The 26,167-nt window shown below is 44.4% G+C and overlaps 1 protein-coding gene across 2 annotated transcripts in view; it reads left to right on the top strand.

Annotated features, from left to right (window-relative positions):
• The window catches only part of WNT11 (Wnt family member 11), a 233,678-nt gene that overhangs the window by 10,005 nt on the left and 197,506 nt on the right, over positions 1 to 26,167 (top strand). For both annotated transcript variants that reach the window (XM_086933866.1, XM_086933867.1), the window contains exon 2: positions 25,918 to 26,121. In XM_086933866.1, coding sequence (XP_086789992.1) covers positions 26,039 to 26,121 — 83 coding nt within the window. In that variant the 5' untranslated portion in view covers positions 25,918 to 26,038. The remainder of the gene's footprint in view (positions 1 to 25,917; positions 26,122 to 26,167) is intronic.

Raw genomic sequence — 26,167 nt, 5'->3', positions numbered from 1 at the left:
ACTATGGATTTTGCCATATTCCCAGATTTACAACATTTCGTAAACCTGGTAATGCGTCAGAATCCAAAGGGGCAGCCAAATGGCTTGCAGTGCAGCACTGCGTCACTTTCTTGTAAATAAGGCCCCTAGTTTTACAAAGGTTTGGTAAAGAAATGCCCAGGACTGCAAAATTGTGTCTTTGATGACAAGGAGAGAACTGACCCTGTCAAAAAACGTAGAAAATTCAGCCTCTATAGTTGGATGACTTTTAATGTAAAAATTACAAATCGTTCTGTTATTGCTATTCGTTAATTAGCTGATGGATTATATTCAAGCACACGCTAGAGAGCTGCATGCCAACCGAAGTAAGGCTAATGCCAATGCCTATGTTTTACAAAGTGTTTGATGCTAGTGTTTGCACTGTGCCTAAGCACTCACAGATCAAGGACTTGGCAGATAAAGGAAAGGAGCCCAATGAAGTAGAGTATACGTATGCATACATATGTGCAATACAAGCAAGTGGGCCTGATTGTGCAAGTACATTATTTGCTTATACCTGTTATGAGTAAGCAGCATTTTTCATTTCCTTTTGCAGGGGGCACCAGTTTTGGTTTCTACACAAATAAATGTTCTCGAAAATTGTTTCTTGATTTTTGTTTCTATCGATTATCTAACTTGAATCTCTTCACTGGTGATATGTTGAATGTGCCCTGGTGAAGGCGAAGACTTTGGAACGTGAACCAATATTGGTGGTTACGGATTCAGGATGAATTTGTATGTTTAACCATGAACTACAAAGATAAAAATGCACTTATGAACTCCCTACCAATTCATCGACTTGTTTGTCGGGCCACAACTGTTCAGTGGCGTGACGTAAAATGTTGGGGCCCCCCTGCAGAATGTGATGAAGGGTCTCCGAGTCTCCCATATCTCACAGATATGCATTGACCTTGGGGCTGGGCCCCCTTGAAGGGTTGGGGCCCCCTGAAGTGATGGGGCCCCCATGCACTGATGAGGCTGCGTAACGCCCTAGCACTGTTCCCACCCATCACTGCCATAAGTCCAGTCAGGATGTCCTACAATCGTGATGCAGAACCTCACCCTGTGCTAGGAAGGTGGAGGATACTAATCAGCACTTGAAAGATGCCACATGTGGACTCCGGGTTCAAGAGTCACATGTCCTATCACTGGTCTCACCTACTGACGTCACTGATGCAAATACTGCCTGAGATAATCCCAGCTCCTCCCTTCACTGAGTATTTGGATGCTTCACACTTTTACAGAAACTAGCCCCGTGGAAAAGTATCCCACAGCCTCCTATCGAGAAACAATAGACAGTAAAGACCAAGACGTGGATGTTGGTGCAGTAAGCACCAAAATCTAAATGTTATTCTGGTGAAAACTCATAATTGGATGTTAATGATCATATCTAATAAATTCTGACCTAGCGGAGTCAGGTTTTTGGCACAATGAATATTGCAACAATTAAAGGCCCATTTGTAATGTGGTTCTAAATATGTCTTCCTCGTTGTTGGGTGATTGCCTAGGCAAACATAATCTGTACTGTCTTTGGAAATTTAGTTTTGCTCTTCTGAACACTTCACACATGTGTGCAACATTGTTCCCCTACCAACAATTGATTAAATCAAGTTCCAAGAGACCCGCTTAAGGATCCTGTCACCTCATTGGGTTCTAGTGTTTTTTCTGTCAGTCACAACAAGTGCTGTTAGTTGTCCTTCAGTTGCCTTCAGCTGGCTTACTGACAATGGGGTCAAAAGAATTTGGGAAGCATATCAACCTCGAATGACTAGTAGCAACACTACTCTAGCCACTGAACTTAGGTTCTCAAATGGGGGTTCTCCCCTGTTGATAAATAAATACTGCAACTATATTGAAAAAACAATTTCCCATACTTGGGATGGTTCTCAGAATTTTTGTAATCTGATTTTGCCTTAATGTCTTCGGAGGGCAAACCCAGAGTGGGCATAACGCGTTCAGGCGACTTTACCACCAAAGCAGATGTTGCTCTAGGCAGCTTGATGTCTATAAATGAGGGTGCTTCTGTCTGAGATAGTCCCATCTCGGTGGGAGGGATTGAAGATAAGACACAAGAGGGAGGTTTCTCCAGGACATCCTTGACACCTACAAAATATTTAGCTTAGCTGGCAATTTTCACAGTGATCAGCCTCCCCTTTCTACTAGTATTACCGAGTTTATTATGTCCTCAGGGCCATTTCGTAAGTAAATCACACCCCTTGAGATCACAGAGAGTCATTAAAGTGAAATGTTGTCTCTTTGTCAAGCCCAGATGCAGCCTCCCTTAGTTATCTGGGAGTGGATTGAAACGCCTTCCAGTCAACATACAGCCAGAAGTGCCTGAGGCAGGATAGTATCAGCACTTTAATGTGTAGTCTTTGATGTACATACTATAATTGAGATTCAAAAGATCTAGTGTGAGCGCACAATTGTTGATGGTTCAACGTGCCTATACAATCCATTCCCTACTCTCTCTCCACTCCACGTGAAAAGCAGAACTCTGTATGGTTTGGAGATTCAAGTGTATAGGGATTGATGTTTACTGAATGAACATTTTAGATATGTTTTGTACAGCACTGTATATATTTTATTCACCTTAAGCACTTTGTCACTTCTAGATCACCTTATCACAGATTAGTTTGTTTTGCGTCGTTTTCCAACAACGTTTTGCTTTCTGTGACAGCCTGACTAAGTTACAACCAGAGCAAATTGTAAAAAGAAAAATGAATTAAGTTGCTAATACAATTCCTCTTGATTACATCGATCTAGGTGTGTTCTTCTTTTATGTATAACTGTTTATGATAAAGTTAAAGTAAATATTCCACTCCAGACAGACCTTACTTTACCTTAGATTTCAGATCCCTAGGTTCTGAGGGTCACCTGGTAACCCATTATACTTGATTTATGGAGTGCTCTGGGCTTCTAATGCCTGGTAGAAGCCTGGAGCATCAACATTACAATGTATGTTCACAGCAAAAGCTGTGAACAAAGGCTTCACGGAGCCCGAGGGGATTTCAACCCCTATGGGCACAGTGAGGCCTTTGTTTGACAAATTAGAACATTCTGCCCTCAAGGGGGCGGAATGATCTAATGGCCGTAGAGCCCTCCGTAGCGGGCTCTACTGGAAAATAAAGGCCCGGTCCCTTGTTGGAGCTGATCGGTCCTTTAACGGACGGTCGAGCCCACTACGGCAGGCTCTATTACTTTTACAGGCTGTGGTACATAATTATATGTGTAAGTGTGAATAATTGGGATGGTTTGCACCAAAGAGTTCTGCGTTACTTCTGATTAATTTAAAATAGGTATTGAGAGCGAAGTTAGACTTGCCACAAGGTGAAAAATATTTCCTTTAGAGCAGTGGAAAGCATGCTTTGATACTTTCTGCTGCGATGTAATTGCAGTGAATAACCACATTTTGAAGACCCTGTTTATGATTGTGGGTGGGGAAGGGAGCCATACATAATAAACAGGATTGTTGACGGGTAACAAGGGTTTATGGTGTAAAGCACGACTTGTCTTTGATGTCACTCAGAACCTTGAAGTGAAAAACTTCTCTGTAATTCCCTTTTTACCCATCTATTAGTTTATATTATGTATGACACCAAAAATCATCCGCCCCTGTTTTCGAACTGCTACGCAGATGCACAGGAGTAATGGGGGAGCCATATATAACATGGTCTCTCATCCATGACCCAGTTTGAGAAAAAATAGATTACTTGCCTTCCTTATGCAACTGCCATCACCTTCCCAGCCTTACTTTCAGCTCCTGGAGCAGCTCTTTCTGCTTTCCTTCAAAGCTAACAGCAGCAACGTGCTGACAGGCTCTCAGAGAGCCCTGCCAGCCTGGCCTGGAAGGGCTTTATGAGGATGCAACAGTGGGAAACAAGTTTTGTTATCAACTGTTGTCATGTCATAGCAGTATTTAGAATCTGGTGTAAACGATACAGGGAAGCCATGCATAACCATAGTTTTTTCTGGCCACTTCATACTTCAGTGTAAAAAAAGGAACAATTTAATAAGGGATGACTCCTAGAAGACACCTAGAAGGTCCATGGTAGCAACCCTTGGGATGCCACTGACCTCGGCGTAAGGCTGAATTTGTCCTGTTCATTGAATAAACTCAGGCCTATCTCTTTGCCTAAAGCACAATCAGCTCCACTGCACAGCCTTTCCGGCTCCTGCCCCCTGGATCTGGTTCCTCCACCCCTATTTAGACTTTTGCCAACTCTGTTGCTAGAGTTTTAACTGAGCTTTTCAGCTGTTCCCTGGATGCAGCATCTGTTCCAACTTGCTGGAAAAGGGAGAAACTGGTTTCTCTCTTAAAAAACCTCTAGCTGTTTTGTCTAACTATTGGCCAATGTCACTGCTACATAGTACTAATTACTTGAAGGCCAATAGGCTTCTCCACAGCACCCAGTCAGGTTTTTGGCCACAGAATAGTATCATATCTGCTCTACTTGAAGAGAGGGAAATGATCAAATTTGCACAGGATGACGAGAGAGCACTCTCCTCATTCAGCTAGACTTTTCTGTGGCCTTCGACACCATGTCACATCCAATACGTTTGCAGAAGTAGGCATAGGCAGTTCAGTGTAGGGTTGGTTTAAATCCTCCCTTGAAGGCAGAGTGCAAGAGATCTTGATGGCCACGTACTCCTCGTCTCTGAAAAGGCTTGCCTTGGGAGTGCCCCAGGGCTCTTCATTGAGTCCTACCCTGTTCAACATGTACATTACCCCTTTAACTAACTTGATTGGATCTCATGTTGTGGCAACTAGAGCAAATGCAGATGATGCTCAATTACATAATATTTTTGATCATTCTGCTTCCTACCAAATCTCTCATCGTCTGCTTGAAGGATATCTTGACTTGCATACATAAGACCTACCTTCGGTGCAATGCGTTCAAAACTGAAATTCTCTTGTTTGGGAAGGCTAGTAGCCTTTCAACCAACTTTAGCTGACCTGGGGATATTCCACCTCTTCCTCTTCTCCCCACAACTACAGTAGCAAAACTCTGCCTCTGATAGGGTTAGAGCCAACCTCTGGGCTGTGCTGGGGTCCATACAGGATAAGCCTACATTGATCACTTTCCTCCATGATCTTCATGAGGGACTTATGGCATCCAGGGGGTTTGGGACAGAGAATTTACCGAGCCTTTCAGTCTGAATCGGGGGTCTGCCAGGAGTGTATACTGGCCCCATTTCTCTTCATCCGTTGTATTAATGTGTTGGAGACAGATCTTTCTACTTTGAGGCTGGATGTGCTGAAGGTGGGAGGTCGCCCACTGCCAGCGCTTTTATATGCAGATGATGCCCTCCTAATAGCGCAAACAGCTATGGAATTGCAGCATATTTTTGATCGGTTAGTCTCCATCAATGCTCTCGACCTGTGAACTAATTATACTAAGTCCCATGTTATGGTGATAGGCCATAGAAAATCTAGTACAAGAAAAATTGTGACCAAAGGTAACGTTATTAGTAAGGTTGAGAACTTTTCTTATCTGAGGATATTATTGGACTCACATCTCTCCTGGTCACCGTTACTGCAAAAATATGTAATGTTGCTCAAAAGGGCAACTAACAGCATCCGCTCATTTTCTAGACGTTTAGGACAAACACATATCTAGTCTTCACTCATAGTTTATATGGTTAAATGTTTTTCTGTGGGTTGTTTGGATGTGAGATTTGGGGGCACGCTCTGATAGCCCCTTTGCAGGTAGTCGAGACTAAATTTTTAAGAGGTCTCTTAAAATTTCCCCAAAGAACCCCTAGTGAAATTGTCCATGAGGACCTGTGTTTGGGGTGCATTGCTAATTAGTTTGGTTTACTCTCCCTACTCTCTTGCTTATCAATCTGGCTCAAGGAGGATCCAAAACTCAAAACCTCACACCTCCTATTGCTGTCCAAGATATTGGAAAAAGCAATGAATGATGAGATCCCGGCCTTTCTAGATTCCAAAACAAGAGAGGAGGGACTGGGGCTTTTTAAAGGTCCAGCACACAGGCCCCTACAGTGTGCTGTTCCTGGGTGGGAAGCTAGGTCTGATTGGTGGAGGGGAGTGCTCCTTTTAGGAGCAAGGACCTTCACACACCCAGAGAGGTGTTATGCTTCATCATCGGGCAGCTCCTCTTTGGGCTGGCACTGCAATGCCCAACGGGCTCCTCGAGAGGGCTTTTTGCCAGAGATCTCCTCAGTTTAGCCGATGTATGATGCATTATGGGTGGTGAAGTGTGAGTAGAATGGGTGTAAGAAAGTTGTGATTGAATTGACTAAAGGGATCCGGACAGGAAGTGAAGTTTAATTCTAAGGTCCCTTTGTCAAGGATAAAAACATGATGTGAGTGTAGAATAGATGTAATGATCTATTTAGCTACAAAGGTAATGGGTAGAGAGGTCAACATCTTTCATGCCTATTACAGTCCATAGTGGATCATGGCATTTCATCAGGACCAGGACGACGAAATTCAACTCTTCACAGGGATGGAGGAAGATGTAAGATATGTGAAGCGTGCCCTGTGAATAATATGCAAAAAAGGGAGACAATAAAGTATATGTCCTGTATACTTTACATGGTCATGAAGATCTTGATGGTAGAACCGAGCAAAAAGTCAGGGGAGCCCGAGTCGGAGCAGGCAAGCAGGCCGCTGCGTGGTGGAATTACACTATGCAGCGGCGCTCAGTGTGGTAATCGTCCTACCCGTGGCCCTAGCCAGTGCCGTTGCCTTCCCACCCAGGAATAGAACACTGTGTGTTTTCACCTTTCTAGAATCCAATCATCACCTGGACTCCTCTCAACACGGTTTTAGGTCAAACCATTGTACGGAGTCAGCCTTAGTGGCTGGTGGTTGACAAGGGAGAGAAATCACGTTGATTCTTTTAGATCTATCTGCCGCTTTCGGCATGGTTAACGACATGTTCAACGATTCACTTCTCATTAGCAAGCTTTAGACAATTGGCTTCAAAGATGTACCACTTGCTCTTCCTAGGTCTTTTTTACGTGATAGAGAGCGAGTTGTCGCTGTTAGTGTTTCTGATCCTTTCTCGCTTCTATGTGCGGTGCCTCTGGGCTCTACACTTAGCCCAACACTCTTTAACATTAATGTACCCCTTTGGCCTATCCAATCCGTAGCTACGGTTGCAGTCATTTCATACGCGGATGATACACAAATTGTGGTGTCCATAACATCTAAACAGGAGGAAGTGGCTAAATATTGCGTGGAGTATATGGTGCATATAGTGAATAGAATGGTGAAAAATTCTCTGAAATTGAACTCTGTCATAACTGAGGTACAACTCTTTGGTAATTACACCACCTTCTGGGACTCTACCTTGTAGCCGTTAAACCTAGCCTCACTCCCTACCCAGTGCAAAAGGCATGAAACCAGGGCATTAGTTTTGACAGAAAATTATGTTTTTCAGATCAGATAAATCAGACCACCTCATCTTGCTTTTTCTACTCACTTTCTACTTTAAAAAAAAGAATCTTTCCTTTCATCCCTTTGGATCTAAAAAAGGCGGTAATTGTGGCATTAGTCATCACTAACATTGATTACTTTAATGGCTTATATGTGGGCACTCAGCAATGTCTGCTGCAAAAACCTCAGACCCTCCAAAATGGAGCTGCCAGGCTGTTTTTCAACATTTCTAAATTTACATCAGTTTTTCAGTCTCTCGAAGCCTACACTCGCTTCTGGTCCGACAGAGGATACATTTCAAAGCACTTTGTTTGGTGCATAAAGCCCTCCATTGGACAGGTCAGGAGTATTTACAAAAGATGTTTGTCTGACATACACCAGGCGCTACACTCAGATCCAACTCTGCTGAATTAGTAGCCGTTCCCGGAATAAACAAAGTGAGGTGGGGCATCAGGAGCTTTTCTCTCAGTGCCTCCAAAATTTGGAACTCGGTGCCTTGGAATTTAAGATCACAATCCAACTTCTTTTTACAAAAAGGCTAAAAACCTGGCTCCTTACTCAGGCTTTCAAATAATCACCTGCCTTTTGCGGTTGCGTTGGGTACACTAGCGCCCAGACACCCTCAGCCATTCGAGTGCTATATAAACTGGTTACTTACTTAGAATGAGGTCATATTTAGGAACGAATTAAAAAATACTTGTTTTTGTTGAGCTGATTGTGAGTGAAGACGGACCAGGGTAGGGCACCCCTAAATTTCACTGACCAAGGCCGGACTAGTCAGAAAGCCCAACTCTTTCCAGCGAGAAGTTGGGTGGTAATCCCCCAGAAAAATAATGTGAAATAGGGCCATATGATGTTCTACTCCACAGATTACCAAATACATTGGCTAGGAAGCAGTATATTTTAACTTGCAGTTGTGTGGGAAAATCAAACAATTATTCTGTTCTCAAACTACATACAGTCCATAGTCCATAGTCAAGCCAGTTTCTATAGTGCCCAAGGATGTCCAACAAAATTCATGAAGCAGCTTTTCTAGGGCGGTATCCTTGATGTCCCAGCATGTAGGGCAAACATATTTCAACCTATCACTCATCAGTGGCCACATCAGTGGCGGACAGGATGGTATGGGGGTGGTGAGGCGGGGTGAAGGGTAAGTGGAGGTGAGAGCTTTAAAGAAAAATAACATATCACTTATTTGATAGTCTCGTCTCGTGTCCGTCTCTCCTACGCCGTCCTTCCGCTTCGGCCGGAAGAAGGATGTGCTCAGGCTCCCCTGAGCCAATCACAACACTGCAATAAAGCACTGTGATTGATCTGAGCGCCGTGATTCGGGGCACAGATGGGGAATGGGAGCCAGGGCATGTTTTCCACCTAGGCTGTAATGCAGCACGGGTAGGGAACATGCACAGTGCACATAACGGTTTGGCCAGGCCATGACGGCCAAACCATCATGTACACTTTAGAGGTCAGCAACCACTCCTCGTCTCTCGTCACACGAGCCCGGACCCACCCCCGCCGGAACCTGGCGGATACTAAAAATAACATGATAATAACTTATGTCATTATCATTTTCATTTTTCTTTTACAATGCTCCGCGAGCAGTGGGGCGATGCTCCTCTGCCTTAGCCTTGGGTCACATTCATCCGGCCACTGATTTACTAATTTAATGATATTCCCTTCTCCATAAAAAAACTTTTGCTATAATTCTCCCATCTCACAGCATTTTCAAAGTGAATCTTTAGTGGACAAATATTCTTTTTTTTTCCAATGTTATGTAGATACGTTTAAAGGAGTACAGGTTATTAGCTACAAAGCAAAGTGCTTCACTGGAGTAACTCTTGCACCCTTTGGTTTTTTGTTTTAAACATGTTTATGTGCATTTGCAGGTTAAACACATGTATTCGCATTACTTTTATTACATTGCTAACTTATGTTTGACTGTGATATTATCAGTGTGTATAATTAAACAGCTGAGCTTTCCAGCAATCTTATAAAACACTATATTATTAACACACAAACACATTGCACACAAACATAAATTAGAAGTTAACTCGAACAAATTCATTTCTGAAGGTCCTTCCAATCTGTTCCTAACTTATCTCTTATCTGGCCAGCATTTCCTTTGGAGTCCCGTGTTCCTTTTGCTCGTTGAGTGCAGGGTTTGGTTTCATGATATAGTCTCATTACCAGGTGCCAAGGTTTGTTTCTGTCTGAGAGGTGGGATCGGTGCCAGTAAGTGCTTTAAAAACCTTCTACAGGCCTTGCATTTCTGAAAGAAAGCCTTTGAGGGGCCTTGTCTCCTGTTGGGTGATCCCCCAAGAGAAAGAGCATTTGAAGTTCTACTTACCTAGAGTGATTCTTTGTGAAGTTTTGCCGTGTCAGTGCGTGCCGGGCTTGGGCGATAAACTGCAATTGTTTAACCCCTTAGCTGCGGCGGTTATTCCGCCGCAGCGCTAAGGGGGAGGGGGGCCGCACGGCGCTCCCGTGCTCGTGACGGAACCGTTCCGTCACGAGCCTCGGGTGGGCTGGGCTTATGACGGAACGGTTCCGTCACGGCCCCGCCCGCCTAATAGAACCTTCAGTGCAGGCGTGAAATTCGCGCCGCGCAGGCGCAGCGAGCGGGCCGTGATGGAACCGTTCCGTCACCAGCACAGCCCACCCGAGGCTCGTGACGGAACGGTTCCGTCACGAGCACGCAAGGGGTTAAGATAGAAGTCGCTGGCCTATTGGTTTTATATAAGTTTCTCCTGTTAAAAACAATGTTCCTGCAGTAGAATCTGAGGGGCAAATTCTTGAAAAAGTGGTGCCATGCAGCAAGTTACATTGCTGTGCTGTACTGCTTCACTTAGTAAGGGCAGGAATGCACCCTAAATAAGGCATATTGCACATTCCTGACGTTTTCCCGAGCGCTTGCGCACAGCGGACTGCCTAGCACCAACCCTGTGCAAGGGTGCCCGCGTTGCATGCAGGATTGTGCACCTTCCTGCACAAAAACAATCCACTGAGGCATATTCCTCTATCTATGTGTGCTAGAACACAGCACATATGGGAAGAGGAAGTAACAAGGAGAAATACAGATGTTTCTCCTCGTTACTCCTCTCCTGGGGATGCATATTTTTTGGCCGCATTCCCACGTTTACAAGGCATTGTAAATGTGGGAATGCGTCAAAACCTATGGGAGTTGTGTGGAAACACCCACAAAATGCAACCCTCTCATAACTATGCCCCAGAGTTTGGTATAGCAAGAGCACAGATCAACAGGTAGATTGGAGGGTTTATGCTCACATTGCTGAAAGCTGTGTGTATCTTTTATGCCTCTGGTTTCAGTGCCAGGGCCACGTCCATCCATCCTTCGGAGGCATCTAAAATCAGTACATTGATTCTCGAAATAGTACCCTAGTACCTCTATACAGCCACACATGAGCACCAACCTTGCATGCATTGGACACAGGCCAGCATGGCATATGCGCCCCTTAGCTCCATCCGAGCAAGAAGTGAGTAGACAGCAGACATGCTTATGAAAAAGAGCAAGCCACATTCAATGATCCGAAATCTATCTAGGAGTTATGTGAAGATACTCACCGGCATGGATGGGAAAAGTGGAATCATGGCGAAGGCCACGCGAATTATACGATTCTGTGACTGCAATGCCTTTTGCTTAATTATGGCTATTCCTCACTTGCCACATAATCCATAATTTTCTGCATAATTTGCAGATTTCAACACAAAAATTGTTTCCACTTCAAAGGGATCCAGAGTTAGTAAAAACCCTACTGCAAGTATTGTAACGCAGTAAACATGTGGCATTGCTGTGTTAATATGTGTTCACAATGACAAAATAAAGAATTAATACTGTAACAAAAAGTGTCATGTTAAACTGCATAATTTGGTCCTTCTATGACGCATAATTCCAGGAGGCCTGATCATAGTAAATAGTTTTCAACAAGTTCTCTGGAGCAAGGGTGTGCCACCTTCAGGGGTGCATTGGTTAAGGCTATAAGACTTGTCCCTGTAGGGTCAATCTAGCTGAGAGGAAGAGGGGTACACAGGTTACCTGCAGCCAGTACAAATGCCCTAAAGAATCTACCCTGGAGCGACAGAAGCTCAACTCTTGGCTTCCACTGCAAAATGCAATCATCTTAACTGATCTAATGAGTCTTCTTACAAGAGATGAAAGGCATTCTCCATTTATGGATGGAGAAGTGTGGCTCAATGGTTAGAGCAGGCAGACCTCGATGCAGAGCTCTGGCCAGGGACCAGGGTTCGATTCCTGCCTCGGCGGGTCTCGGGCGCATTAATTCCCCAGACCAGATATTCTCGCCTCAGTGCCTATTCTGATCATGGGTCCCACGCTGCAACTCTGGGCAATAGCTTGCTTAGTCTCCACAACGGCCCCCACAACATGAGGGATGCCTGGTCTGCACCATGGGGGTGCCCAGGAGTGGACACTTCACAGGGAAAGCCAGGAAGGGTTCCCTTGCGGTATTCATACAAGCGCCGGGAAACCCACTGCGTGTAGCTGTGCGCTATACAAGTACAAAAACATTTACATTTACATAGATGAGAAATTCAGCCATTCCATGCCTCTCCAAAGGTATGAGGTGCTTACAATTACAGAAATTCAGAAAAAATGCATTATTAATTTGAAATGCCTCAACATCGGTAACATGCAACATCCATACCTGCAATGCATGCGGTAAACACGTAAATATATTAGTAATATGTCTCACCTTCCCAGCATAATGCATCAATCAAATATCAGTTTGTAATATATTTTGGGATTTCAACCATTTTTCTCCAAACATTAGCTTCAGAGTTCTGAAAATACACACTTTTTTCAAGCTATGTATAGGCATATTAATTAAACCAAACAAAAGCTTCTAGTTTTCTAGCCTGCCCAGAGTAGAGCTACTTACTGTTAACTGGAGAGCTACCAATAGCTCACCAACTACTTGTTGGTGAAGGCTGTGTTTTGTTTTTTAATTCCTATAGGAAATGTTTCTACCCGCTGGATTAGAAAACACCAAAGGGAATTTCTCCAAGCCTGGCAATAAAATATAAATTTAGGAGTGGGCAGAACTCACAGAGTTTCACTTCGCAGCGTTCCGCTGAGTTCCAGCAAAACATTGCAAGATTCGACGGAGTTCCACGAGCGGGAGGAATACAGCACGCCATGCTGGTTTTTCACACCGGACCATGTCCAGCATTAAAAATCAATGCACATGGCACCACGCAGCGTGCCAGAGGACACTGTTTCTTTCTGCTGCTCCAGTAGATTTTCTACTTTGGAAGCAGCTTTCTCAATGCAAAGGGTTGCGACCTGCGGCGACCTCCCATGTTGAGGAAAACTCGCTGTATGGCGTTGGAGCACCCAAAATTCACACTAGGGGAAGCAAATTTTTGCTCGCATGGCATCACACAAGAACCCCATACAAGAAAAAACTCTGCCACGTGGCATTTGGCATTTTTTCGCAGGAACTCTGAAGTAAAAGCATGCCAACTTCGCCGGCAGCGAGAGTTTATCGCCACCCCTAATTTGATTCAGATTAGTGCCTTTTCTTGGTTTGTGTAAGCCCGTTCAGATGTTTTTGAGGTATTTGCATTACAAAAAAGATATTGGACTGGCTTTGAAGGGTTAATATTAGCATATTTCCTATGTTCTCTTTATGAAAGAGCACAATGTTGCTACTCACAGCGAAGTTATTCAAACGATGAAGTTGGCTGACCCATTGCCCCATGCTATAAGAAGTGGAAGAAAAACGTGAATGACAGAACAACTAACCAATCTAAACAAGAAATGAAGAGGGCTGGGTGAATGCCCTGAAAATATTATATATATATATCCAAGCTACCAAGTACCCAAACGTACAAGGAGCACCCGGACCTCAGCTGTACATAAGGAGCCCCAATAGGTAAGCAGGCCGCCAACACAACAATTCCTTTCACTGTTCAAAATGCTCTGGATGCCTGACGCGTTTCGAAGTGTCCCCACTTCTCTTCAGAAGCTTCGGCAGTTTTGAAAGAGCGCTTGAGGCACCACCCCCTTAATTGCATAGATGCACGCCCTGGATGGGACTTATGGGACTTGTAGTGCCTCACGTCGCGCAAATGTTCAGCTGGTAGCCTTTCAAGCCCACAGATGGGCCTCGCTGTGCGTGATTCATGCAAGATCCATACGCTGCTGCCCCACGTTATCGGCCCATTATTCAACAGACCGCATGGCCCCTGGTTCTTTCAGGGTGGTGCTCCTTACGGTATGCACCTGTTACAACGCATTTTTTACAACGCACTACTGTTACAACGCATCCATTACAACGCAGATACTGTTACAACTCATGTTTTTACAACGCATTTTTTTACAACGCAGGTACCTTTACAACGCATACCATTACAACGTAAGTATTGGTAAGTATATAGTTATATTTTAAATGTTATATGTTTGGGGTAAAGGGGTATTTTTAGGGTTTAGGGACAGTTTTGGGTTTTTGGGTAAAGGGGTATTTTTAGGGTTCAGGGTCAGTTTTTAGTTTTTGGGTAAAGGGGTATTTTTAGGGTTCAGGGTCAGTTTTTAGTTTTTGGGTAGAGGGGTATTTTTAGGGTTCAGGGTCAGTTTTCAGTTTTTGGGTAAAGGGGTATTTTTAGGGTTCAGGGTCAGTTTTCAGTTTTTGGGTAAAGGGGTATTTTTAGGGTTCAGGGTCAGTTTTCAGTTTTTGGGTAAAGGGGTATTTTTAGGGTTCAGGGTCAGTTTTCAGTTTTTGGGTAAAGGGGTATTTTTAGGGTTCAGGGTCAGTTTTCAGTTTTTGGGTAAAGGGGTATTTTTAGGGTTCAGGGTCAGTTTTCAGTTTTTGGGTAAAGGGGAATTTTTAGGGTTCAAGGTCAGTTTTTAGTTTTTAGGTTAAGGGGTCTTTTTAGGGTTCAGGGTCAGTTTTCAGTTTTTGGGTAAAGGGGTATTTTTAGGGTTCAGGGTCAGTTTTTAGTTTTTGGGTAAAGGGGTATTTTTAGGGTTCAGGGTCAGTTTTCAGTTTTTGGGTAAAGGGGTATTTTTAGGGTTCAGGGTCAGTTTTTAGTTTTTGGGGTACAGGGTAAAAATATATTAAAATTAATTAATAATTTTTTTAATTGAAAATATATTACATTAAATTACATTACATTATTTTAGGGGTTGTGGGTCAGTTTTGAGTTTTTGGGGTACTGGGGTACAGGGTAAAAATTAAGTAAAATTTATTTTAAATTAAATTAATTAATTGGAATTAAATTAAATTAAATCAGTTTAATTTATTTTTGGGGTTGAGGGTCAGTTTTGAGTTTCTGGGGTTCAGGGGTACAGGGTAAAAATAAAGTAATATTAATTTAAAATTAAATTAATTAATTGTATTTATATTAAATAAAATTACATTAAATTATATTTTTTACAATTAATTTACCATTATAATATTAATATTAATATATACTTACCAATACTTACGTTGTAATGGTCTGCGTTGTAAAGGTACCTGCGTTGTAAAAAAATGCGTTGTAAATATATGCGTTGTTACAGTATCCGCGTTGTAAAATCCGCGTTGTAACGGTATGCGTTGTAAAAGTCCGCGTTGTAACATCATATATCCGCTCCTTACGCGTCAGGATGACCGCGTTAATATCCAAGCTACCAAGTACCCAAACGTACAAGGAGCACCCGGACCTCAGCTGCACACAAGGAGCCCGAATAGGTAAGCACGCCTCCAACACAACGATTCCTTTCACTGTTCAAAGTGCCCTGGATGCCTGACGCGTTTCGAAGTGTCCCCACTACTCTTCAGAGGCTTCGGCAGTTTTGAAAGAGTGCTTGAGGCACCACCCCCTTAATTGCATGGATGCACGCCCTGGATGGGACTTTTGGGACTTGTAGTGCCTCACGTCTCGCAAATGTTCAGCTGGTAGCCTTTCACGCCCACAGATGGGCCTCGCTGTGCGTGATTCGCGCAAGATCCATACGCTGCTGCCCCACGTTATCGGCCCATTATTCAACAGACCGCATGGCCCCTGGTTCTTTCAGGGTGGTGCTCCTTACGTGGCAGGGTGACCGTGTTAATATCCAAGCTACTAAGTACTTTTAGTTGAATATATGTTTTTAAACCATTTGTTTCCTTGTTAAAGATTTCTTTGTCTTTGCCACTTTGTATGACTATTTCTTTTAGCATAAATTAGGCCATTTCAGAATTGTGCAGAGATGTGGTGCACATGTTGGGTCAGAATGTGCCCAGCTAACCGTTCTGAACATTACATTTTCCTTCCTTTAGGATTTATTTACAGTTTAAGAAGCCTGCAGCAGTTGTACATTTAAGGACTTCCTGTAAATTTGAAATGTTTCCAACATTTTGCCAGTACAATCATTACAACGGGGCTAGATACTATAATGCTGATTGTGCCCACTGAATATCAAGAAGTACAACCACTATGCCAGTTCTTGCACTACACAAGAGATGAGTATCATTGTGCCAAGGGTGCAGGTCACTGTACCACTCCACAGGCACACAGGTGCATACCAGGAGAGCTTGTTAGCTCATTGGTTCAAGAGAGCCTTTAAAACACAAGGGGGGAGGGAGCACACTGCCTGTGAAGACTTGGCACCATTTTAGCAATCCCTGATGACTTTTCTCTGCTCCATACTACTTTTGCTTTCTACTGATGAAGGACTAAACCCAGAAACACGTGTATAGAGATAACAGCTACCTGCACAAACTTTGATGAAGAACTACAGCACCATTGAAAGTAAGCATACTGCATTTACCAGGATGCAATGGGGAGAACTATGCTGGAATGACAGCAGTGTGCTCCATCCCCCCTTGTGACTCTAACGCATGCCAGGCATAGCATCACTACAACATCCAGGGTACTCTTAGACTATGTCCAGACAGAGAATAAAGCGCAGGGCTGCTCAATTGTCATGACCAGCACACATGCTGATGCAGTAACTCACACCCTCCATGTTTGGTCTGGACTTCTCCTGTAAGTGAAGGGGGGCATGGCATGACACCGGCCTCACTGCCTTCTGGCCCCCCAAACACCAGCCTCAAAGCTCCATAGAAGGCAGCGTGAAGAGGGCTAGAGACGGGCTCCATTGTTTGTCAGTGCTTGCTCCCACTATCTGTGGACTTAGACATTAGAGTGGAAATATTTCATTATTCATGATGACTGACACTTCCAGGGCAAAATGGCTTTTCAGTAGGAGGATCCAAAATGTGACTGACACTTCCAACAAGTAATTGCTGAACGGAGCTGAGGCAATGGTCTCTCTCGATATACTCTTTATTATTTCAAATTTGTGGATAATATCTAGAAGGATAAGACCATCTTTAAATGACACCTAAAAAGCTAAAGATATTTACCATATGTCTACACCAAAAAAAGTCCTAGCACTTCACTGAAAAAATGTCATTGGTCCTCTAAAACTCCCATAGTCATCCATCGACTACCAATCATCAGAAGTACATAGCTCAGGAAGGATGTGTTCATGTATCTCACATGATTTATCGGGCAACCCTAACATATATTCCAATACTTGTCTCATGATATTGCATTTTTAATGTCCAATGGTATGTAGCAACTGCGATCATAAAAGTGGACCTCACATCAACACTACAATTTCAATAACTGTGTGATGTTCTTAATTTAGACGGTACAAAAGGGGTGGTGATGGACGGAGCATCTGAATCAATCAAACACTCACAGCCAGTCAAAAGATCTGGGTTTAATCCATCACCATTCTTTAGCCCACTCTGCCACCCAAGTTCAGACATGGCTATATGCAAATCAGTCTGACCATGTGCCTCATGGGAACAGTCCAGCCCGAACTGCCAAGCCATGTCTTCCCTGGAACAGAAACAAGCTTCCGAGGACCGGTTTCTGGCATTCCAGCCGTCTTCAGCCCGGCTTGCTAGAATCCAGTGGCAAAGTGAGCAAGGGACTCACGTCTGAGCATACCCTGCCAACTTATGGCAAACAAAGCAGTACAAAAGGGGGTGGTGATGAACGGAGCATCTGAATCAATCAAACACTCACACCCAGTCAAAAGATCTGGGTTTAATCCATCACCGTTCTTTAGCCCACTCTGCCACCCCAGTTCAGATATGGCTATATGCAAATCAGTCTGACCTTGTGCCTCATGGGAACAGTCCAGACCGAACTGCCAAGCCATGTCTTCCCTGGACCGGAAACAAGCTTCCGAGGACCGGTTTCTGGCATTCCAGCCGCCTTCAGCCAGGCTTGCTAGAATCCAGTGGCAAAGTGAGCAAGGGACTCACGTTTGAGCATACCCTGCCACACTTATGGCGGCCAAAAGCAGGACAAAAGGGGGTGGTGATGGACGGAGCATCTGAATCAATCAAACACTCACACCCAGTCAAAAGATCTGGGTTTAATCCATCACCGTTCTTTAGCCCACTCTGCCACCCCAGTTCAGACATGGCTATATGCAAATCAGTCTGACCCTGTGCCTCATGGGAACAGTCCAGCCCGAACTGCCAAGCCTTGTCTTCACTGGACCGGAAACAAGCTTCCGAGGACCGGTTTCTGGCATTCCAGCCGTCTTCAGCCCGGCTTGCTAGAATCCAGTGGCAAAGTGAGCAAGGGACTCTCGTCTGAGCATGCCCTGCCACACTTATGGCGGCCAAAATCGGTACAAAAGGGGGGTGGTGATGGACGGAGCATCTGAATCAATCAAACACTCACACCCAGTCAAAAGATCTGGGTTTATTCCATCACCGTTCTTTAGCCCACTCTGCCACCCCAGTTCAGACATGGCTATATGCAAATCAGTCTGCCCCTGTGCCTCATGGGAACAGTCCAGCCCGAACTGCCAAGCCATGTCTTCCCTGGACCGGAAACAAGCTTTAGAGGACCGGTTTCTGGCATTCTAGCCGTCTTCAGCCCGGCTTGCTAGATTCCAGTGGCAAAGTGAGCAAGGGACTCACGTCTGAGCATACCCTGCCACACTTATGGCGGCCAAAAGCGGTACAAAAGGGGGGTGGTGATGGACGGAGCATCTGAATCAATCAAGCACTCACACCCAGTCAAAAGATCTGGGTTTAATCCATCACCGTTCTTTAGCCCACTCTGCCACCCCAGTTCAGACATGGCTATATGCAAATCAGTCTGCCCTTGTGCCTCATGGGAACAGTCCAGCCCGAACTGCCAAGCCATGACTTCCCTGGACCGGAAACAAGCTTCCGAGGACCGGTTTCTGGCATTCCAGCCGTCTTCAGCCCGGCTTGCTAGAATCCAGTGGCAAAGTGAGCAAGGGACTCACGTCTGAGCATACCCTGCCACACTTATGGCGGCCAAAAGCGGTACAAAAGGGGGGGTGATGGACGGAGCATCTGAATCAATCAAACACTCACACCCAGTCAAAAGATCTGGGTTTAATCCATCACCGTTCTTTAGCCCACTCTGCCACCCCAGTTCAGACATGGCTATATGCAAATCAGTCTGACCCTGTGCCTCATGGGAACAGTCCAGCCCGAACTGCCAAGCCATGTCTTCCCTGGACCGGAAACAAGCTTCCGAGGACCGGTTTCTGGCATTCCAGCATATAGCCATGTGTGAACTGGGGTGGCAGAGTGGGCTAAAGAACGGTGATGGATTAAACCCAGATCTTTTGACTGGGTGTGAGAGTTTGATTGGTTCAGATGCTCCGTCCATTACCACCCCCTTTTGTACCGTTCTTAATTTAGATGGCAGCGGTGCACAGTGCTAGGTGCAGGGGACTAACATACAACAGCATTGTATTGCATTGCAGCATTAATGTAGTGTTTACTACCCCTTTGTGGGGTGCTAAAGTGCTTGCCTACCTGAGTAGCATGCTAATCATGTAAGGGTGTAGGGTGTGTGGTTGGAAGGATATTGTCTTTGTTTTGATCCTATGTTGAAAGTCTTTCCCTGTCGTACGTGATGAACACCAAGATTCAGTTATCATATTATGAGATGCAGCACGTAGCAGTGTTTTGGATAATGTAGTGTTAGAAACTGATGCCCAGTTTTATGGTTTTTAGAATGCTGGCAGCTTTGTACAGCCCTGTAGATCCGTTTAGTGTATTTCAGATGATATAGCATGCTTAGCTGGTTACTGCACTGGCTTGTCCAATCTGAGAATTTGTGTATAGTTGTGGTCCAGAGCTGGCAAAGCTAGAGGGAGAGCAAAGTGATGAGATCTGCTGGGATGGGCATTTTTACTATCATTCCATATCTTATTGTCTTTGCAATATGTAAAGAAGCGGCTGGGGTGGATAGCAACATGAAAAATATATGGGCGCAGCGCACATTAATACTAACCGATATTTTCTCCTTCCCGATGATGATGAGCAGGTAGGAAGTTAGTTTACTTCCTCTATGTGACTCCAACCAATCCTGGAGCTGCTGAATGCAGCTCCAGGCTTGGTTGGAGCAGACTAACCGAGCGCTCATTTTGAGGCTGGGGACCTGTGCCTGCAATCCCTCCGCTGTTTTACAGGAGCAGCATTGCTTGGAGCCTACACCCATACCCTCGTCAGATCACCACTTGATCTCTCTTTACTGGTCTGTAAATGTGGTCATTCCTTCCGTCCGACCTACAAAAAAAACAGCTTGCAGTTGGCCAAAACGTCCGTTAGATGAATGGGCCATCTCCTTAGAAGGTAGTATACCTTCTATCAATCCAGATCCTGGAGTGGCCACGACCAATTCAATAATTGTATGGAAGAGACCTTAGATCGAGTTCTTCCAAAAAAGACCCACCGAGTGAATCTAGGGCCTAATAAATCAGCATGTTATACTCCTTTAGTCCATAAACTAAAGCAGATTTGTAAAAAAGCAGAGAGAGCCCTGAGAAAAGATTTCTCCCCCTCTAAGGAAAAGGAATATAGGGACACCATCAAAACACACAAAACTGAAATTAAAAGGGCCCAAGCCTGCTATTATAACGAAAAATACTTTCACAACAAAATCCAATCTATTTGAATCTTGTTTTCTGAACCTCACATAAACATTTCTATTGAAGAAGCAACTACCAGGAGTGAGGTACATTTGCTGGAAGCATTTCCTCCCCTTGACAAAGGGGCATTTTTAACTATCTCCGCCCTTCTCAAGAGTTGATCACCTAGAGATCTTGTCTCCCCTAAAATTTTGAAATCAGTAGTAGGTTCTGTAGGTCCCTTCCTCACAAATGTGATTAACTCTTCATTGTCTTCTGGGATGGTCCCCTCTTAATGGAAAAAAGGCTCTGGTAAAAGCCTTATTGAAGAACCCTGGCTTAGATTCCGACTGCCTTGCAAATTACCGACCCATTTCGCTTTTGGCCTGGGTCGGTAAAATCGCAGAGAAACATGTCAACATGGCTCTCAGCAGGCACCTCGAATCTGGAAAACTCCGGCATCAATCTCAAACTGGGTTTCGCACTTCTCAAGGGACTCAAACAGTCTTACGGGCAGTCGTGTAAGACTCCAGAAGGATTCTTGATGCAGGTGGTTCTCTAGCCAAGATACTATTAGATCTTAAGCACGGCATTTGAAACGGTTAATCGCTATATCCTAATTCATCGACTCTAAGATCTGGATGTGACAGGAACAGCCCTTGATTGGCTGCGTTCCTTCCTAGAGGATGGATCCTTCCAGGTCTTCGAGGGCAAGGCCATTTCAAGCCCTAGGCCCTTTTATTGTGGAGTGCCTCAGGGGTCGTCCCTGAGTCCCACTCTCTTTAATGTTTATATGGCCCCTCTTGCGGACATCGTCCTACCCTTTGGGGTGTTTATTATTACATATGCCGACAACACTCAATTGGTGATGGCATTTAACTACAAAAGTAGTTCCCCTATTGGCCTTGGCCTATGCCTCGAGGAGGTGATGAGGTGAATGTGCCATTCCCATCTAAATCTGAATGGTGACAAGACCGAGAATATGTTGCTCGGTAATCCCTCCCCCTCGAGGTCTCCTCTATTTGGCCAGCATGTATGGGTCCTGTGCCTGCCCCCAAATCCGAAATAAAGAGTTTGGGTTTCTGGCTTGATTCCGAGCTTAGCTTTAAAACCCAAGCAAGGAAATGTGTTGCTTTCTGCTTTAGCATTCTAAGAATGCTGTGTAAAGTGTTGCCTTTGCTACCTCCTCAAGCAAGAAAGCTCGTGGTCCAGGCACTTGTTCTATCTCGCCTGGACTATGGAAACGCTCTTTATCTCGATGCACCCTGTGCGGTCTTTAAGAAACCTCAAACCATGCAAAATTGTGCCGCAAGAATTCTTGAGGGGACTCCAAGCCGCCAATCAGCTAAACCTGCCCTTAAGTCTTTACATTGCCTTCCTATTCGGAGAAGAGTCCACTTCAAAGCCCTCTGCACCACCCATAAGATGCTAGGGGTGTGGGACCAGCTATCATTTCCTCCTTTGTCCAGCCCTACAAGCCTACAGACGGTTACGTTCAAATGACCTCCACCTGGCGTCTGTTCCCAGAATCAAGAGGTCTAGAAGTGGCGGCGAGCTCTTCTGCTATAATGCGCTAAACTCTGGAACTCTCTGCCGCTTCAGCTATGTAAAGAGCCAGACCACACTGTCTTCTGCAAGAGGCTCAAAACCTGGCTTTTCGCCAATTGATCTGCAACAGCTTAGTGCGGTCTCTGCCCTAGCGCTGGCATACCTACAGGTAACCACGCGCTTTATAAATGCTTTTTCATTTCATTTCACCAGGATTGCAGGCTCTGAAATGCGCATGAGACGGTCAATCTGTCATGCACACTGAGCAGTCATCCTGCAATAACCAGGAATCTGTCTGCCCAGCCCTCAACATCGTGCTCGTGCTTGCGCGGCCAGCAACACACAGAATAATAAAATGGTAACGACCTCCGCCTTAGTGAGGAGCCACCGCTGAGGAGTGGTCAGATTGTATAGATATTTGGGATGTGCAGTGGTAGATTATATTTAAATCCTCTGAATTGTCCAGCCATAATGGCTGATCTTTTCAGTTATTCCTTGCCAGATAATTGATGATGGCTGGGATTTTGGCTGTATAATGCTGGTGATGGATAACTCTCATAACAGATATGTCTTTGGTTAATTTAAGAGGTATAAATTATAATTTGCTGCTGACCGCTGCACGTCATGGTTTAAGTATTATTGCAGGGCATAAAGACAAACAACCCTATGCACACACATCAAATTTCAAAACTACGTAGATAGTGTAACATGTAGCAAGAAATACAGGTAAAGCTGCAAAATAAACGATCGTTTCAACAAAGAAAAGAATAGGTAGTCTTCCGTTCTTTAATTTTTATGTGATAAACAGCAGCCAGCCGACTCGTGTTTCATCGCTCTCGCAAATCTTCAGGGCTCTGAATGGCTGTATCTATCCCAAAGGTCACTCTGCCGGTGATACTTCCGACCCGGTGGGCCCCTTGACCAATTCGAATGATTATATTGAAGTCAGGATAAACACTGTTGTGTCTATCTGAATCGACTGTAATCCCCGGAGCTTTTCACAATGAAAAAAGTAGTGGAGCGAGTAACTCCCATCTACCGTCTCGGTAAATATATTGTATCGAAGCAAAGGGAGAAGAGAAGGTTGGCTCTCAGTCCCTATATGTTGCAAAACGAAAGAATACACGAAATGAGCGCTGTTTGTAAAGCTCCCGGGTCGCCGTGTTCCTAGTTGTGATGAAACACGTGTCGGCTGGCTGCTGTTTATCACATGAAAATTAAAGAACAGAAGACTACCTATTCTTTTCTTTGTTGAAACGATGGTTTATTCTGCAGCTTTACCTGTATTTCTTACTACATGTTACACTATCTACGTAGTTTTGAAATTTGATGTGTGTGCATAGGGTTGTTTGTCTTTATTCCAGGTGTTTCACCAGCAAGCTGGTTTAACCGATGAGTGGTTATTTGGTTTTTCCACTCACCCAGTTGCACCACATAATTTGTTCTTTTGTGCTCATACTATTGGCAGTGCGCCCGTAGCTTCGCTGACACTAAAAACCTTCTTGCAATATTCATTATTGCAGGGCATAACTGTTATATATGCAAGTACATGACTATATAATGCTGTGGCGAACCATAGGTCAACCCTTCTTAGCTTACATGCATATTGAAGAGTTGTTTCACAACTCGTGGGTTGTAAACTGAAGATTGTGCTTGAGAGTGCGACTGTTTTCTGGGCTCTGTTCCTGGGATGTAGGTGGTACAGGTATCTGGGAAGTAGCCATGTTTTCAACTGTCTTCAGAGTATATGCTCCTGGGGGCTTCTAATGTTGACTGGCAGTGAGTTCCAGAGCTTGGCGGCATTTTTGTGTGGAAGCAGTGCCTCCTACGGGTTTCTTATGATTAGGTGCAACAGCACTATGGCAGAGCCAGGTATCATTTGCAAAACTGACTCACGGTGGTAGGACGTAAGAGAGAGGAGGGATGTAGGAGGTCTCAGGTTAAATTGCCGAAATCCTGAGTATGTTGTTAATTACATTTCTGGTTTTATGCTCTTATGGGAATAATCATAAACTGGCCTGTATGAGAAGACCAGCTGACTGTCATTGCAGACATAAAATACTTACACTTGCTGTGGATTGTTACTCCAACAATCTGGCATTGTTTGTTTGCTAACCATATTTGCAGACAAACTTTCTAAAACAGTTTTTTGTGATTGTCATATAACCATTGCTTTATGCTACTCATTCAGACACTCATGCATTCATGCACAAACACTCTCTCGCCTGCTTGTGCAAGCCAGATAACCAGCCGTGGTCCGTGCAGGTAACATCGGTGGGGCCAGGTAAGGGGGTATTTCGAGGGACGATGCAGAGGGAAAATTAATTAATTATTTAGTTTTTCCTCAGCATCGTCCCTCGAAATCCCCCTTAAGCGTCCCCACCGCTGGTACCTGCACGGACCACGGCTACAGATAACCATTCATTGCTGCAAACACACAACAATATGTTTTGCGAGTTTTGTGATTATCAGATGGGAAGGTAGGTGTGAACTGAATCTGTGGCAGAAGAACTGAGGGAGTGTGATATTTTGAAGCACAAACGTGTTCTAGATTCACGCACTTTGGGGCAGATTTATGTTGGGAATGTGCCACGTTTGCGTCACGCAACTGCGGCGTAAACGTGGCGCATCCCTACGACCCATTTACAACGTGACGCATCTAGGCAGATGCGTCACGTTGTAAAGCCCTGCGCCACTTGTGGGCGTTCCGGCGCAGGGCGGGCGTTCCGGGGCAGGTGCGCCTCGCAAAAGTGGCTGAGTGAAATCTATAAGATTTCACTCAGTCACTTTCAGGCCAATGCTGCGTCAAAACCCTGCGCCTGCTTGAAGCAGGCGTAGGTCTTGACGCAGCACTGTAAAGATGGGGCACCCCGAGCCTTGCTGGAGCTGCGTCGCGCTTGCGACGCAGCTCCAGCAATGTGCCACTTTTACGGCACAGATGTGTCACGCATCTGTGCCGTTTTTGCCCCATGGTGCTCCGCATTGTAAATGCGGTGCACCATGGGTGGCGGAGCAGCGGCGCAAAATAACTGGCGCATCCCTGGGGATGCGCCAGTTATCATAAATCTGCCCCTTTGTATTATTCAAAAAACGCAACAGTCACTTAACAAAGTCTGGAAAGCATATATGGTAAAAACAAACATACAACTCTCTGCTTATGCATGCTTGATACCAATAACTCTGCAACAGACCTTCTTGAGTACATTTCAGAATGGCCAGTTGTTTCTGCAGACTACATTCTAGATGAGGCTGTGCCAAAATCAGAAATTGGACTCAATGTGTCTTTTTCTGCTCCCCGGGTATATACATTTCTAAAAAATTGAAAGTGAGGATTAAATTCTGCCATCTGGAAGGCTGAACGAAAATCGTACAATCATCACATCTAATTCAATCCAGACGTCCCTCGCGACATCTGCGACCAACGCAAGGCCGCATCTGCCAAACCCTTAAAACAGAATCCAAAATGCATAAACTCTGTTTTAAGGGTTCGTTTAAAATGAAAATATAGATCGCCTTTAGATGCATACATCTAATATTTTAAAATATATGATTCTGGCTGGAGAGGCTCTTGTATCTCTGTGATGGCTTGTTTTTCCTTCGGTCTTATTTGTAGGAATTAGCTCGTGGGTAATCCATCACGTGAGTTCTGTGAGTAGTTGTGTCTAGTCCAGGCTTAGATGTAACCGATTCAGGGTTTTTCAATATTAAGACATACCTGTGCACAGACTTGAATAACAAAGCTTTTTTTATTTGAATAAGCATGGATTCCTACTATAAACTCTGGAGTAAAATTGGGTATGGATATTCAGGTGTAATTAACATTTAAGATAGAAGTCAGACCCAATGGCTCATAAAAAAGACTATGTTAATCTGGTTCTTTATACTTCTTACTGAAAAAGTTAGAGATGTTTTTCTCAGCAAAGCAGATATTAATCTATTGTTAATTATGTGTGATATTTATTCTCATAGAAGGTCGTTGGAAACATATTTACCCTCCTTTTGATTTCTCCCGTGGCAGGTTATGTATCCTAAACAAGAAGATTGGCAGCTAACTGGAGGAAGTCCCGCCTATTTGCTATAAAATCTTCAGCAACCAAGTGTCACCTGTGATATTCTTGGGAGTTAGTTTCCTGGGCACAATGAAGATGAAGTTACAGCTCTTGCTTGCAACCTTCCTGTCTTTGGCTCTGCAGACTGGAACGTGCTACGGAATTAAGTGGCTGTGAGTATACCTTCTTCACTAACCATTAACCAGGGTCACTTAAATT

Source organism: Lissotriton vulgaris, chromosome 8, assembly GCF_964263255.1.
Source record: "Lissotriton vulgaris chromosome 8, aLisVul1.2, whole genome shotgun sequence".
NCBI classification, from domain to species: Eukaryota; Metazoa; Chordata; class Amphibia; order Caudata; family Salamandridae; genus Lissotriton; species Lissotriton vulgaris.
The sequence above is the reverse complement of the archived record's forward strand: the minus strand, read 5'-3'. Positions and strand labels throughout refer to the sequence as shown.